The following is a 14,828-nucleotide window of genomic DNA, read 5'->3' on the forward strand; positions in this document are numbered from 1 at the left end:
CACATCATTTCAAATGTTTGGCTAAATCTCCACTGTCAGGCCCAAATTAATGGTCAGTTAAAATAAATAAATTCCCTATCACAAAGAAAACACATTTTATCTTGTCGGAGATAGGAGATATCCCTGACCCTGCCTCCTGTGTGATGTCAGCACGGTGACAGACTGCTATTTTCCTTTAAGTTTGAAGGTTTCTTTAGTGGCCCCTACATCCCCTGGCTGTTTTGGTATCCAGCCATGCATTATGTTTGTGTTTGTTCTGTGGACATTTAGCAGCCTTCCTTCTTGGCCTCTGTCGGGATGAGAGAGCGATGAGCAGAGCAGGGAGGAAGGGAACCAGCTGTTGTGGAGTGAAGAAACAGGCTGTTGAACTCTGTGACTGGGGAAAGTCTTGATGCTATTGGGTAACGACAACCCACTAGGGAGTCGCAAAAATGTGCTGGAGGCTCTGAGGCCAAAACAATGATGCTTCCTCTTGGAATTTCAGGGGAACGGTATATCCATCTTGTGTTGCTGCTTAGTCTAGGCTTCATTTGTCATTTAATTACATTCTCAATGCTGGGTTGGCACTGGACACTACCTGTTACAATGCAATGGTCCCACACTGGACCTGGTGCAGTTGAGTACTCATGTTTGGTTCATCCCCAATGTTGTGTTTCCCAAAAAGTAACTAACAGGTTCAAGATTGAAGCTTAAAGATTGGATGCAATAATATTGGCTAAATGTAGTGTATACAAAATAGGTTATTCATTACTTGTGTTCATATTTTAGGTAACATCATCTGCTTGAGTTTGAAACATACAATTTGAATGTACAGGTAGCATGTTGAGCATAAGAATATTGCCAGACCACTTTGATGTTATTTATCGATATAGCACCACACTTAAAACTGACCACCTATTGCTAATCTAGATACCCTAGCCTGCGAGCCATGAAAGCTAGTTATTTTGTTCTCTATTTCATATTCTCTGAAGGTGTTTTCCTGATAGCCCTGGTGATATGGGATTTTCTGGTGCATGTAATTTCAATTCAACCATGGTTGGACTTCCCCCGTCAAGATGTGGCCAGTCTCTCATTTTGTACACATACACATTTATTTCTAACCATTGAACCGCACAATAGTATCACATTACAGACAAAATACCCCAATGCTAGACTGGTGACTAATAATGTCCTCATCTCTTATCGATTTCTGACTGTGTCAACAGGTTTTAATTTAAGTACTGGCAAAGGCTGGACAGCCATGGAAGTTTTTGTTTCACTATTGTTTTGGATTGTGTATTGTTGGTGTGCATTAGGCCTGCACGATATGAGGAAAATTTGCGATGTGCGATACCATTGTTCAATATTGCGATGACGATATGACTTGCGATAAATAAACTGGGCCCCTCCGATTAACCCATGAGACCCTCTGAAAGCCTCAAAAGCGAAATTTGAAGGGGGTCTCAAATTTCGTCCAAAAAAAAAAATATTGACATTATATAAACATTTATTCACGAATATGTTATATTTTTTGCCAAGCGGAGCCAGCCAGTCCTGTGCGCGTATGCAAATTAGCCATGTGCGCCAAACAGAAGAAGGGCCCTATCTTGCGCCCGGTGCAATTGACTTTCTACACCGACGCATGTGTCGTTGCTAGTTTGCACCCGGCGCAAAGCTGATTTCCCCCCGCAGCAACCAGGCACCACTACACTTGTGCGGCGAAAAGCAGGGGCGTGTTCCGGCGCAAATTATACTTGGTGCTATTTTAGTGATCTAAAAAATGCGCCAATGCAATTGCGCCACTGACCGAAAAATACCTGGTCTATAGCGGATAGCGCAGTTGTTGTTGCTATTTTGACGTGCCATGGCAGGTCGGAACTAGCCTACGCTTACACACACCCGTAGGCTATACACAGCACAAACATGCAAACTATTAACCTGATTTAAATATTATGATGTCAAAGATTATTCATATGTGTGAAACTGCATAGAAATGGCGTGTGGATTGTGGAAACATTTTTTTTCCATAGGGCTGCATGAATGAAGTACCTATAGTAGGCTATGCCATGCGTTAAAATAATAATAGCCTAATAACAATACTACATTCGAGCAAAGTAGACCTATATTCCAGGCTTCCAAAACAAAATCTAGTTTTAGGGTAAATGATTGGTTAAATTATTTGGGAAAGAACAGCTGATACAGCGGTAAGTTGTAGTAGGGCTACTTTTAAATCAATGCATCTGCAAACACCGTACAGCAAACACATATGTTCTTGACCCAGACATCGTGTACAAGCCCATTACTTTTAGGATTGATGAGTATTTGATCGTGAGAAAACAGTTTTACCGCGAGTGAGTGTTTAAAAGAATGAATGAATGCGGGTGATGCTTGGTGCGCGTGTGTGTGCGCGTCCATCTGTCTAAACACACGCAAATTAAACACGGAACGCATAATGCAGTCCATGATGTTTATTAACAGGAGGACACATGCATATTATGAACACAAGTCGATAACGATAATGTATACAATACTGGTAACAAACGATGTTTGTTAATGTATTGCCGCATATCATTAAATAGACGCACAGTTGCGGCCATCGAGGACCGCGTCCGCATATCATATGTTTTAAGTTGTCTTTGCCGCAATTTACATGACGAATCAGTGTTTCTGAAGTTGGAGAATAAAACGCTATTCCATGTGTTAATTATGTATATTATTTGGCCATAAACTGAGCCATTTGAAGTTTGAAATTCACGTGGTCATGCATCTGTCTCAGCGGAGAATGCAAACGCGCTGTCAAAATATCAACTCGCCAAGTCAAAATGCGCTGGCTCTTAAAGGGGATGGGAGATGCCACTCTCAAAAAGCTCATTTATCAAAGCTCAAAGCTCATTTATCTCTCCGTCATAATAGCAACAGCGCCATAGAACCGCGCTTGAGGCGGAACTTTTTCAGGATTCCGCCTACGAAAAACATAGTCGCGACCGGGGAACATAGGACCCGGGGAACATAGGTACGCTCCCGCCGACGGCTAGCTGGGGCTTCATCTGATTGGCCAAATGGTGTGAATGCATGGCGCATGTATCCAGGGCTCCATCTGATAGGTCAAATGTTCGCATGCTGAGTGTGAATGCATGGCGTGTGTAAATAAAATGATTTTTCTTATTCATCGCGTTTCAGGCATCTTTTGCGATGTGTTAACCGCGCATGTTCATATCGCGATGACGATGAAAATACGATTTATCGGTCAGCCCTAGTGTGCATATTGTTTTATCTGCCCTTTTAAAATCTAGGAACTTCCCAGTTGGCCAGTGTTTTGACTAGAAAGCGAATCCGTTTCGGATCATTATGTAACACTCTTCATACTCTTATGTACCCCCACACCCCCCCATAATACAAAATACTTTATTTCAATCCATTCATGGATTTGAATGGTTACATCTAATTAAGATGCCCATCTGTGTTGATGACCCATGACTCCAGAGGACATTCATCTACAGTACTAGACTTTTATAGAGCACGTTTGAACTAGTTTGCTCACTGTTATCATTCTTGGCTCATTGCTCATAATTGGCTCCTTGATCCTGTGCCTCATAGTTTAGTTTTTTTCAGATCTGACAGTGGTCCTGTATTGTTTTTAGATTCAGATTTTGGATCAAGTGGTAAACAGAAATCCATTAGTCTAATGTAATGGAAAATATGGAAGTACTGACGGTTTTAGTTTTTTAGTTGTGTGTGTGTGTGTGTGTGTGTGTGTGTGTGTGTGTGTGTGTGTGTGTGTGTGTGTGTGTGTGTGTGTGTGTGTGTGTGTGTGTGTGTGTGTGTGTGTGTGTGTGTGTGTGTCACTGAAGCCCAAAACACATGAGACAAGCATCACAAGGCGTCTTGCTGCTCCTTTCACTCTTCTTGAACCTCCCTCTGAGGTTGAACCTCCCTCTGCACAGCATATCAAAGAATATAAATTCAAATTTGTTTCCTGGAATACCAGTGAGGACATATGAGCTGGATTGATTATGGCATAACCATGGCTGCCTCCTTTGGTGATGAGTGTTTTCAAGTTGATTTAGATGGACTCCATTTCTTCTTCTGGCACATACATTTTGGTAAATTAATAGTAGTTTATCAATCTTTTAGCAGCACCGTTTGTTGTGGAAGTGGTAGCTTTCCAGGTAATTAAAACACCATTTCACAAGCGTATGTCACAACAAGCTGCTTTGGGTTACTTGTGATGTGCCTGTTTGTTTTTGGTGAGCAAACATTAGTCGGTATTGGTCACATTGGTTGGTTGCTCAGAAAAGCACAGCGCTATGTAATTGTAGTTATGCAATTTTTGCTGTGTATACACTATTACAGGGGCTCCTGCTCTGCTGCCATTTGTATCAGTAGGAGTAACAATTGCAAAATCTGGCCTGTAACATGCATTTAGATTCCTTGGATTTTGCATATGTAAATGACACATATGTAAATGAAAAAAGCATAATCTTTCGAATTCAGTGGATGCATAAGCTGTTTTGGTGCAGGTTGTCAAGTGTACCTCCATGGCATATTTATATAAACATCCAGATATGATTTGTGTGAAAGTCCAAGGTAAACATAATTATAAACCGAGTGCTTTGAGAGATTTAACGCTGCCTTGTGACAGCCACCGCTTCCTCCTGAGTTGTGAACCGTCAGCACCATCCAACGTATGATCCCAACTATGTTAAGATTGTTTTCTTTCTGATGTCCATGCCCAGTTCAGTTTTATCCACTGTAGTGGATCTTTTCTCCAACATGTGCATACTCACCATTGATAATCAAGCGCAGAACATTAGGCATTGTAACTAGCGATTGAACTTGATCATTACCCCACATTTTCCTGATTGCTTATAAGTAGTAAGTAGCTTATAAGTAGTTCAAAGTCTGCATTCTTTGCATTGAGCTGGCGAATAGGTTGTATTCCCATACTTAAGTGTTTTTGTGGCCCTTGCTTAGTCAACAAATTGCTGCGTCTACCTGGGAAACATAGACCTGGTTAATGGAGGTAATTGGTTCAATATATTGAGGAATGCATTTTCTACACTGTAGTATAAAATCATGTACACATGTATGTACACATACACTCATTTTCTCTTAATAAGGTATACATAATTGTTGCATGTCATGCACATGTTGTTTGTTAGGTCTGTGTTATTGACTTTCCTACCTTAGGCATGACTCAAACACTTTTTTGTACAGAATAAGACAAAAACACGATCAGCTAGTTCCTTTTGGCTCTTCACATCTTGGCCGCAGATGTAATAAGCTATGCAAATAAGATAAGCATTGTGTAAGTAGGTGTACATGCTCTGAATTTATATGATACAATTCAGGCCAGCAATTAACTATTGGATCACTTCCTTATGCTGACTACACGGTGGTTATTTATGTCAATGTAAAACATAAATTGTGACAGCTTGAGGGTCTGGAGGTGAAACTGCAGGCTCAGTCAATATTGAGTGCATCTTTTTAAAGCATTGTGATCATCATGGTTGCAAAACTTAAATGGTAAAGGGATGAGTGTAAGAATAACCAGGCAGTGTTGCATGGAATCAACTGCTGAGCCTAGCCCTGGCCGGAAATGTATGTACTTCTTAAATACGCCATAGTCTTTGAAGCTGAAATGGTTGGCATGCCTGCCTGGTGGGTTTTTGCAGCTATGCTACATACGGTACCAGCTGTGCCATGCATTTGCTTTTACCATGAGATTGAATGTCTGGAGCTTATTTTGGTAGTGCCTAGTTTGGCTGTTGCCAGCCATACGCATGTTCCATCGCCCACCACAGTGACCTAAGACTAAAGGATTTCACCGCCAGGCTGTCTACCTCTCAATCTAGACGGGCCCGGTATTAAAGCACCTGTCCTGCTTTGTATTTCTAACTTAGTCAGTCAAAAGGCCCATAGGGGCTGCAAGAGTTTTTGTGGTGTGTTTTATTGTTTTTTTGTTTGTCATTTTTATTGTAGTGAAGGAACATGGTCACACGCTTCTTTATGTACTGCAGCAACTTGGAATAGATTTAAAGACCCATAATTTACCAATCCAACCACAATAACATCTCTGGGTTAGGCACGCATGTCTGTCTTAAATTGGTGCCTAGGGGAAGGCACTTGGCTACCATGCAGAAGAGGATACGTGACACATTTTGGCACTCATTTAAACAGAAATGGGCGTAAACAAAGAAACTAAGCTTTCTCCAATGGTTGGGTTTTGATGTGTTAAACAAATACCTCAATACACCGCTTAAGAATTTACTTTTTTCCATTGCCTCTGTGTGTTAGTCATAAGTTTACATGAATTAGTTAATTACTGCATCATCATGATATTGAGCTATATGGAGACATGTAGCAGGACTTGTAGGAAATGGGCTGCGTTCAAAACATTGGCCAAGGGACAATTGTCAGGCGGTCTTACTCATATGGGTGCTGACAGGGCTGCGTCAGCAGCACCTACCCGGTGGACACACTATCACGGCGCTATTACGGTGTTACTTGCGGTTAGAGTAAGTAGCACTTAGCTTCAGGGCAGACTAGTGACTGCGCTCCTAATTCTCCCAGCGCTCAGTAGCAGACGACTCAGCCTCTCCTAAGTTCTAACCCCCCCCCCTGGCCATGCTGACCTGCTAACCCACTAGCTTATCCCCTTGACTTCCGGCTGGAGTGGACCCACAGAGATAGCTGGCTCACTCATTTGCTGTCACATTGTCAAGCAGCACACCTGCACACACCTGAGCTCCCGTCAACAGACGAGCCGCAGCATCTGCTTTAAGCATCTGTGTGGCTAATGGCATTGTTTAATGGAGAATACAATGAGAATAGCAAGTGTGTGTATACGCTGACTTGAATGTGACCTTTTGTGGAAGATAAATAGGCCTGTTATTTAAAGTGAACTCAACGTTTGTGCGTTTGCCTAGGAGATTTATAACTATTCCTTATTGCATATTTGTGTACCGTCCCATGGATCTCTTTATAGGCCTTTGTACTTATCATAATTAATCATCATTGTTCTGCTTACATTGCTACACTTCTCAATGGTGTTGTCGAGTTATCATCTCTGTGAAATTCTGCACTATTTCCTAGCTTTCCAAAACAGATGTTTTCAGTGTATTTTTTCTTCTCATGACTCTGTTTTCCTGTTACAGGTTCAAGTCAAATTCTGAATTGGGTAAAAATGTGCTAATGGTCGTCTAGGTCAGTGAGTCACGTCAGCTTGTTTTGCTGCTGCAGGTGCCACTGTCATGTATGGGCAGTCACTTGCAAGGTCTATAATGCTATGCATCAAATTTTGTTTTGACATCTCCTTGACAGTTGTGTATTTTGCTTAATCTTTGCAGGGCTCCAGAGATTATCCTGGGACTGCAGTTTTGTGAAGCCATAGATATGTGGTCGCTGGGCTGTGTGATAGCAGAGCTTTTCCTGGGATGGCCTCTGTACCCGGGCTCCCTGGAGTATGACCAGGTAAACAGCATCTAATTCCTCACTTAGCTGTAAGCCGTCCTTATGTTATTGGGGTTTTCTCCTCCTCCCACCTTTTGTATGTGTCATTTTCCTCTATTCCCCCTCCCACTTCCTGTCTCTGTGGTCATAAACGGAAGCTTTGTACCGCAACTCATGCCTGGTTTCTTTCTCTGACGCACTATCTCTTTATGAGCCTATTTTCAGTTTAGAAGGTCCAGCCTCTTGATTTCCTTGTGGATAACAGTGTTGACGGATAAAGGGAATTAATTTGCTACAACATGTTTGTCTTCATTCCTTCACCTAACTCCTCTTATCACTTTTTGTTCAAACAGCTGATCCTGCATCTCCAGTAACACAATGCTTGCCCTCTCTTATCTTAACTGCATTAGCCATATACTAGTCTTATCCTTCCCTCTTGTCCTCTGCTGGACCTGTCAGTTGGAAAGATGGATGGAAGTAGGCAGCCACAAGAGTATGGTGCTGGTCTCATGATGGTCAGGCTGTTGCTGAGTATGTGAGGACACTTCTCTCAAGCCAGTTGTCTTAAAAACAGGGATGGTCACCAGTCTGCAGAGTGAAGCCTATGTGGCTCCAAACTAGTATGTGTGATTCTCTCCTTAGTGTGATTCTCTCCTTGTGTACCAAGTAAGATAGAAAAAACATTTGGGGAGAACACTAGGCTTGTGAGAAGTTGCAGGGAAGAAACAAAGGCTAAGAAGCATGGGTTATCTGAGACAAGAGCGCGACCCCAGACTCTGGTGAGAGGCTGTAACAGGCCCAGAGAGTGGTGTTGTTTTCCATAGTTTGTAGAAATGAGGCCTCTTTGTGGTAGACTGAACCGTCTGGTGGGGGTGGGTGGGTGTTTGTGGGGTGCCCTACTCAGCCTTCTTGGGATGAGACAGATCCAGGCTTATGCAGAGCGGCTTCCACCCCAGGAGTCCAGCTAGCCTGATGCTCTCCAACAGCGAGCCATCAGGCTGCGCTTGGAGCATGTCTGCTGATCCAGGGACTGCCCCATGAGTTATACTGCATTACAGCACTCGGGGCCCCACTGCAGACCACGGCCCTGCCAACCTATTTTTATACTTGGCATAATTTTTCACACTCTCCCCAGGCCTATAACAGAAGGGCGAACTCAACACCTCCTAAAAGAGACCCGACCACCTCCTTGGTAGAGTTAGGCTAAATATATGAATCTGTTTTTGTATGGGCGGATCAGAGTGTCACCAAAGCTTCTTCAGACAGACGAGGTTCTTCAGCAGGATGCTCACTGGGAGGGGTGGGAAAGCCTCAGACCGACAGATGGACAGGGAAGCCTGAGGGGCGGGGAGGGAGGGGAGACCACATACTGGAAAGAAAAACTAGATTTTAGACCCAGATGAAGAGTCATAACCTCAAGAAAAAGAGTTGGAAAAAGCGCAAAGGGAGTTTGAACCAGCATCCTTTTCTTTTTTGGCAGATGGCCTGGGTTAAGGCACTGACCTTTGAACAAACAGAAACCCAGAGAACGCCACTGTGTTACTTTTAATAATGAACAATAAACCAATTTGGTTGTGTCTGAATCAGTCATTTATAGCAGCAGCCCAATTAAATGTACCCATCTTAAAATCTTACTGAATCTTTGATATTTAAAGTTTAATTTGGGGATTGTGCTGTTGCTGGCATTAGGGGGACTACTGACTAGTACATTGCTGAAGGTAATTTGTCTGAGACATTCCAGAGAGCTTAAGCCGAAGAGTTGTTTTGGATGACTAGATGCAACTGTGATCTCATGAACAGTTTGACTATCAATGGATCCTTAACCACAACTAACCGTACAACTCACAGTACTTCAGTAATGACCTGTTTAACGTGGACATTTTTGCTGCTCCCAATTTGCACCCCCGGAGATTCTCTCAATACGCCGATGGAAATAGGCTGCTTAGGCCATTTCCAATACTAATGGCCACTAAATGTTGACGACGGTATAAAATCATTGCATGTCATTCTGCACATAGGGCCGTGGCCGCAGGCTAATTGTGTCACAGGCTCTCTCCTGTTTCCCAGCATGCCTCTGGTGTGGGTTGCCACCGAGTCATCCTGCAAGGCTCGGCTGCTGGAGACCCCGGGGGGCTGCTGCTGCTGTCCCCCCCTCCTCACGCCCCCCCCCCCCCCCCTCTTATCTTTCTGCATGGGGTCTGGTTCCATCCCACGCAGCACAATGTATTTTTAACTCCCAACTCTTTTTCCCCCGCTCCCCCCATCCTCATACCCCCCTCCCCCCCATCGTCTTGTACCCACCCCCATCGCCTTACCTCACCAGTATTACCATTTCAGTAGTAGCGTGTGCCTAAGGAGGGCTGCAGCTTCCTCCCCCCACCGCACCCCCCTCCCCCCCATCGTCTCATACCCACCCCCTCGTACCCACCCCCATCGCCTTACCTCACCAGTATTACCATTTCAGTAGTAGCGTGTGCCGAAGGAGGACTACAGCCGCCCGGCTCTTCCTGTGTCACGTGACAGCCATGCTCAATACTTGGACGCCCCTTTCAGCCCCCCAGGCTATAGTTAGCCCTGCCACTCTTGATACCTGGGAATTCCTCCACCCCCTATCTCCCTCTCCCTGTGTGCTCCTCATCTTGTCTGGCTCTTCAATTGTGTTTATCTGGATCTCTGTCTCTCACCCTTGTATTGTGTTGTAGGCAGGAGACAGATTATGCTGTCGTCAGTGTTTGTTTTCATTAGGCTGGTGGGCTGGAGGGAGAGAAGATAGTGTGTGTGTGTGTGTGTGTGTGTGTGTGTGTGTGTGTGTGTGTGTGTGTGTGTGTAAAAGCCATATTTCATGTTATTGTATTCCTTTTTTTTTTTTTTGATGTTTGTTATTATGCTAATTCAACCCTCGTGATGCTTTGGTCCTCCGTGCCCCCAGAAAAGATGAAAGTTAATCGAGAAGACTATAAACAGCTAGTGCATGTGCAGTCCTAGGATGGAATAAGTATTGTTTTGCCTGGCGGACATCCACATTTATACATCCCAAAATTATGCCTTCTTCTACTGACAACTCCTTTCAAAAGGAACACTGTACTTTGTTTAAGCAAGGGGGTGATTCATGAATTCCAACATTACCAGACCTCAGGAGCAGCACATGGAATGCATGGTGGCCAGCTCTCTAAACTCATGGTGCATGAGGGACATCGTCGTTTCAATTAGGGGGACGGTGGAGTTTTGACACTAAGGTGTTATCGATTAGGCGTCCCGCATGGTTGGTCGTCGAAGTAAACAACTGCTGTTTGCATTGTCATTATGAATGCCTCTTTGAATAGAAGCGTGTTCTGCTTTGCCTGCCTACTGAGCCACAGCCTCCTATCTGTGGCTACAGGCCTGAGCTTGTTGCTAAGCTCTCTTTAAACCCCGTAGGTTTACGTCAGTGGGTTTGTCAGAAGGGCTGCTGTGGCACGCCTTTCACAAATAAAGTAAGGGTTTTTCTGCACTAGGAATTTCCCTGTCCACGCTCCATTTTCTTGTTGTGGTTCGCAACTGCCATTCCTGTAATGTGTCACCGCAGTGGCATTTCAAAGTGGCTTAAACCGCGACACGAAAGCATGTGAATATAAACGTAAGTTAACCAGTGCTTCTCCTGCTGTACCCCTAGTGTAGTCTGAGGGACAGAATGGACTAAACTGCGGGCCATTTTGAGTGACGATGTACCTTGCCGTACATGGCTAAATCAAATATGGTAGCGAGAGCTGCCAGTGACGGATGAATAAAGTGTCCCGCTCGTGCACACAGACCGTAACCAAGGAGCACACCCACGTTGTGTTTTATAAAGCTAGGTGATTTAGGTGTGCCTTTGGTGGGGTGCTCTATCATTGTGTCAAGGCCTAATAACAAACAGAAGAGGAGGTATGACATGACCACCTTACAGACCATCACCATCCAAGGGGAAGCAGTGTCTCATGGCTCAGGCCCAGGTACAATATAGCGATGGCATGGACGTGTTCCATTTATCAGTTACATGCAGTTACCTGTATTATTTACATGCAGGCAAAAAGTTTCGAGTTGTTTCAGTATGTCTATTGGGATTGCACTATCCTTGTATTAGATACCTTTTCCCTGAAAATCAGAAGTGTAAAGTTTCAGTTTTTAGCTTTTGAAAATCTACGCATACAGATGGAGCTATGCAGTGGGCTATCGGACCCAAACCCAAACCCTAAACGGTTTGTTAGTGTTCTTATTAGGATTTCAAGCAATGCAATGCTCTGTGTTTGCCTAGATATGGATGTTTGTGTTTTTACGCAGGGTGTGTGTGTGGCGAGAGGCTTTCGACACACGAAGGCTTGTTAATTCTGCGCTACCCAAACAACATTGCTACTATGCTACATTTGGCCACGTCTGACTCAATCTCCCTGGTCCTCGCCCCCTCTACCTGGCCGGTGTCCGTCCCCACCTCGCCCCCTAAGCAACACTTCATATCTAATGGAGCTGTTCGCCTCGCACCTCTGTGCGATTGACGTCAGCCGCGCCTCTCATTGGCCCTCTGAGTCAGAAGCTGGCGTGTGAACACTCTCGCTTCTGAAGGACACCGGCAGGCCTCCCCTCGTCAGCCAGGCACCCGACCGTGCAAGACGGGTTCCCGCTCGGACCGCCGGAACTTGGCCGTCGGTTTTTTAAAGGTGGTGGGGGGGGGGGGGGGGGGTGATGTTGGAGGGGGGGATGATGTTGGAGGGGGGGTGCTTGACCCTGAAGTTGCACACATGACACACGCATCACGTCAGTGCACGGGATGGGTGTGACCTGGCATTTCTCTGCGACGTGCTAACCTCAAGGTCTCTGCGCCATGCTTCACATCCCCCCCCCCCCCACCTTCCCCACATGCAGACCACCCCCAAGCCATCTCTGATGGCTTGTTGTCGATGCCTCTGATTGATGTGAAGGTAAAGGGCCTTGCACTCTGACCTGGATGTCCTTGTAGCGTATTACCACGGTGCAGAAGGCTGCTGTCAGTATCAATTAAGGCAGGTGCCTGGATCGGGGTTGTGATGTTGTACGTCACACAGCGGCAGTGACGGCAATCGGGTGAAGGAAAAAATAAAATTATTGGCAACCGTAACTCCCTGGCTGGTTGGGGTGTGAAGAAGGCGGGGGGGGGGGGGCGGGGTTGGGCAAATAAACCACCATAGCAACAAGTACACATAAATTGCCTTTTATCGTTTATTTTTTCTTCCAACCCTTCACATGCTCACCTGGCGTTGTGCCCCCTGTTTCTCCTAGATCCGCTACATCTCTCAGACACAAGGGTCCCCGGGAGAGCTTCTGCTGAACGCGGGCACCAAGACGGGCAGGTTCTTCTGCAGAGAGTCGGACTCGCCCTACGCACCATGGAGACTAAAGGTGGGGGTCCCAAGATCCAGCGAGCGCATGATGCGTTCAGAGGACAATTTTGGTGTTGCTGGTTTTACGGACCGTAATAAGAATTGAAAAGCAATAAAAATGGCCTCCTTTAGAATTATGACCTCCTTGAGCATTTAGGAGAAAAGGGGCTTATCAGAAATCCACACCCCTTTCAACTGACAAGCAGGGTAGGTTACTGCCTTGTGGGAGTTTTCGAATGATTGCACATGTTCCAACGTTGCAAAAAGAACTGGCACGTGAAAGGTATTTAAGGAGCGTACACTGGATAAATGCTCAAATGCCCAAACCTGTTTTTGTTTATCTAAAAATGATTTGTGTTGCCTGTTTATATGGAAATGACTTGGTATTAGAAGAACATAATTGACATGGGCATTGAGTCAAACTAAATGTTGCCATATTTTCTATTTGTTTGTTTCCTATTTCTTTCTCCCTGCAGTCGACGGACGAGCATGAGAAAGAGACAGGAATGAAGTCAAAGGAAGCCCGGAAGTACATTTTCAGCAGTTTGGATGACATAGTGCACGTACGTTGACACCACAGGAAGTCAAACTCCTACAGACAGGAAACGTCTAAAATGATCTAGATCTGGGGCAGGTCACCTCAAAACCACACACTAGATTTTCCGATCTTATGACTGTTCTGAAATTCCGGCTGCGCACACGAAATGAGTGCGTACACGTTCACTATTCCGAATAACCCAGTGCATAATTGATTTGATGTTCTGCACATCTGACTATCAAAGCATTTCCCAGGTTTCAATTGAAATGCACTCTTTCTTACATCTAATGATATGAGTATTGCGTGTATTCCGCAATTGATATGGCAGAATTTACATTGCCTACAAATCAAAGGCGCAAACACAGACTCCTCAACCACCCTCCTTGCGGCAGGTGAACTTGGTGATGAATCTGGAGGGGAGTGACCTGTTAGCTGAGAAGGCGGACCGCCGGGAGTTTGTGAGCCTGTTGAAGAAGATGTTGTGGATCGACGCGGAGAAGAGGATAGCCCCTGCCGAGGCCCTCAACCACCCCTTTGTCACCATGCAGCACCTGCCCGACTTCCCCCATAGCAACCAGTGAGTCCAGACCCTCCCCCGCGTCTGAGCCCTGCATCACCTATAACCGCCTCTGATCATCAACGGTTTATTGACCCACCTCCCTGTTTCTCTCAGTCTCTCTCTTGCTGTCTCGCTCATTGTCTGTCTGTCTCTCTTTCTCCTCCCCCCCCCCCTCTCTCACGCGTCACTTTAGTGTCAAGTCTTGTTTCCACATCATGGACGTGTGCCGGACGCGGCCCGGGCCGTACGACGCCATGAACAGAAACAAGGGTCAGTTTGTCCGACCCATGCCCTCCTCGAACGGCCCAGTCAACCACCCGTTCAGTAAAATGGCCGCTGTCCATACACAAGTAAGTGGCTCCGGTCGAATACGTTATCTGCATGCTTGACCCCTCGAAAGCCACACACCTTTTTTTCATTCCACACACTATCCAAAAGGATCTCTCGTGTGCCTCCTGCAAGACCGAAACATTGATGGTCCTTCGTCCCGTGGAAAAGGATTTGCTCTCTTGACGGCAGGCCAGGAAATGCAATATGCAGTTTATCCGATTTTTCCTCACTCAGACAAAGGCAATTACCTTGCCGGTTTTTCTGTGTATGCTGGTAGACGCGCTGTCGTGGCAACCAGGCAACGTCACGGTGGTGAGGTCATGGTAACCATGCAAATCGATCTTGTTGCTGAGGGAAGGAACGGGTATCTGATGTCATCCTGAAGCAGCTACATCCTCAACGTTATTTTTTTCTTCCATTCTTATGTAATTTAATTGAATGACATCATGAATGTACTGAGAGCAAGTCTAAGGAAGGGTTTCATATTCCAGAGGGGATGTTGTACACACCCAATATACTTCTGTGTGTGAGACTAGTTTATTGACTGTCTTTTGATGAAACCCATCCAATCCTTTTCAGATTGATGAAAGAAAATTCA

At 45.2% G+C, this 14,828-nt stretch overlaps 1 protein-coding gene across 3 annotated transcripts in view; it reads left to right on the forward strand.

Moving 5' to 3' along the window:
• LOC311356631 (homeodomain-interacting protein kinase 3-like) overlaps positions 1 to 14,828 on the forward strand; it is a 37,367-nt gene that overhangs the window by 10,911 nt on the left and 11,628 nt on the right. For all 3 annotated transcript variants that reach the window (XM_084476419.1, XM_084476418.1, XM_084476420.1), the window contains 5 exons: positions 7,329 to 7,452; positions 12,703 to 12,822; positions 13,280 to 13,366; positions 13,734 to 13,918; positions 14,094 to 14,250. In XM_084476419.1, the coding sequence (XP_084332545.1) occupies positions 7,329 to 7,452; positions 12,703 to 12,822; positions 13,280 to 13,366; positions 13,734 to 13,918; positions 14,094 to 14,250 (673 nt within the window). The remainder of the gene's footprint in view (positions 1 to 7,328; positions 7,453 to 12,702; positions 12,823 to 13,279; positions 13,367 to 13,733; positions 13,919 to 14,093; positions 14,251 to 14,828) is intronic.

This window comes from Micromesistius poutassou (genome assembly GCF_964030765.1).
Source record: "Micromesistius poutassou genome assembly, chromosome: 12".
In the NCBI taxonomy this organism is placed as follows: domain Eukaryota; kingdom Metazoa; phylum Chordata; class Actinopteri; order Gadiformes; family Gadidae; genus Micromesistius; species Micromesistius poutassou.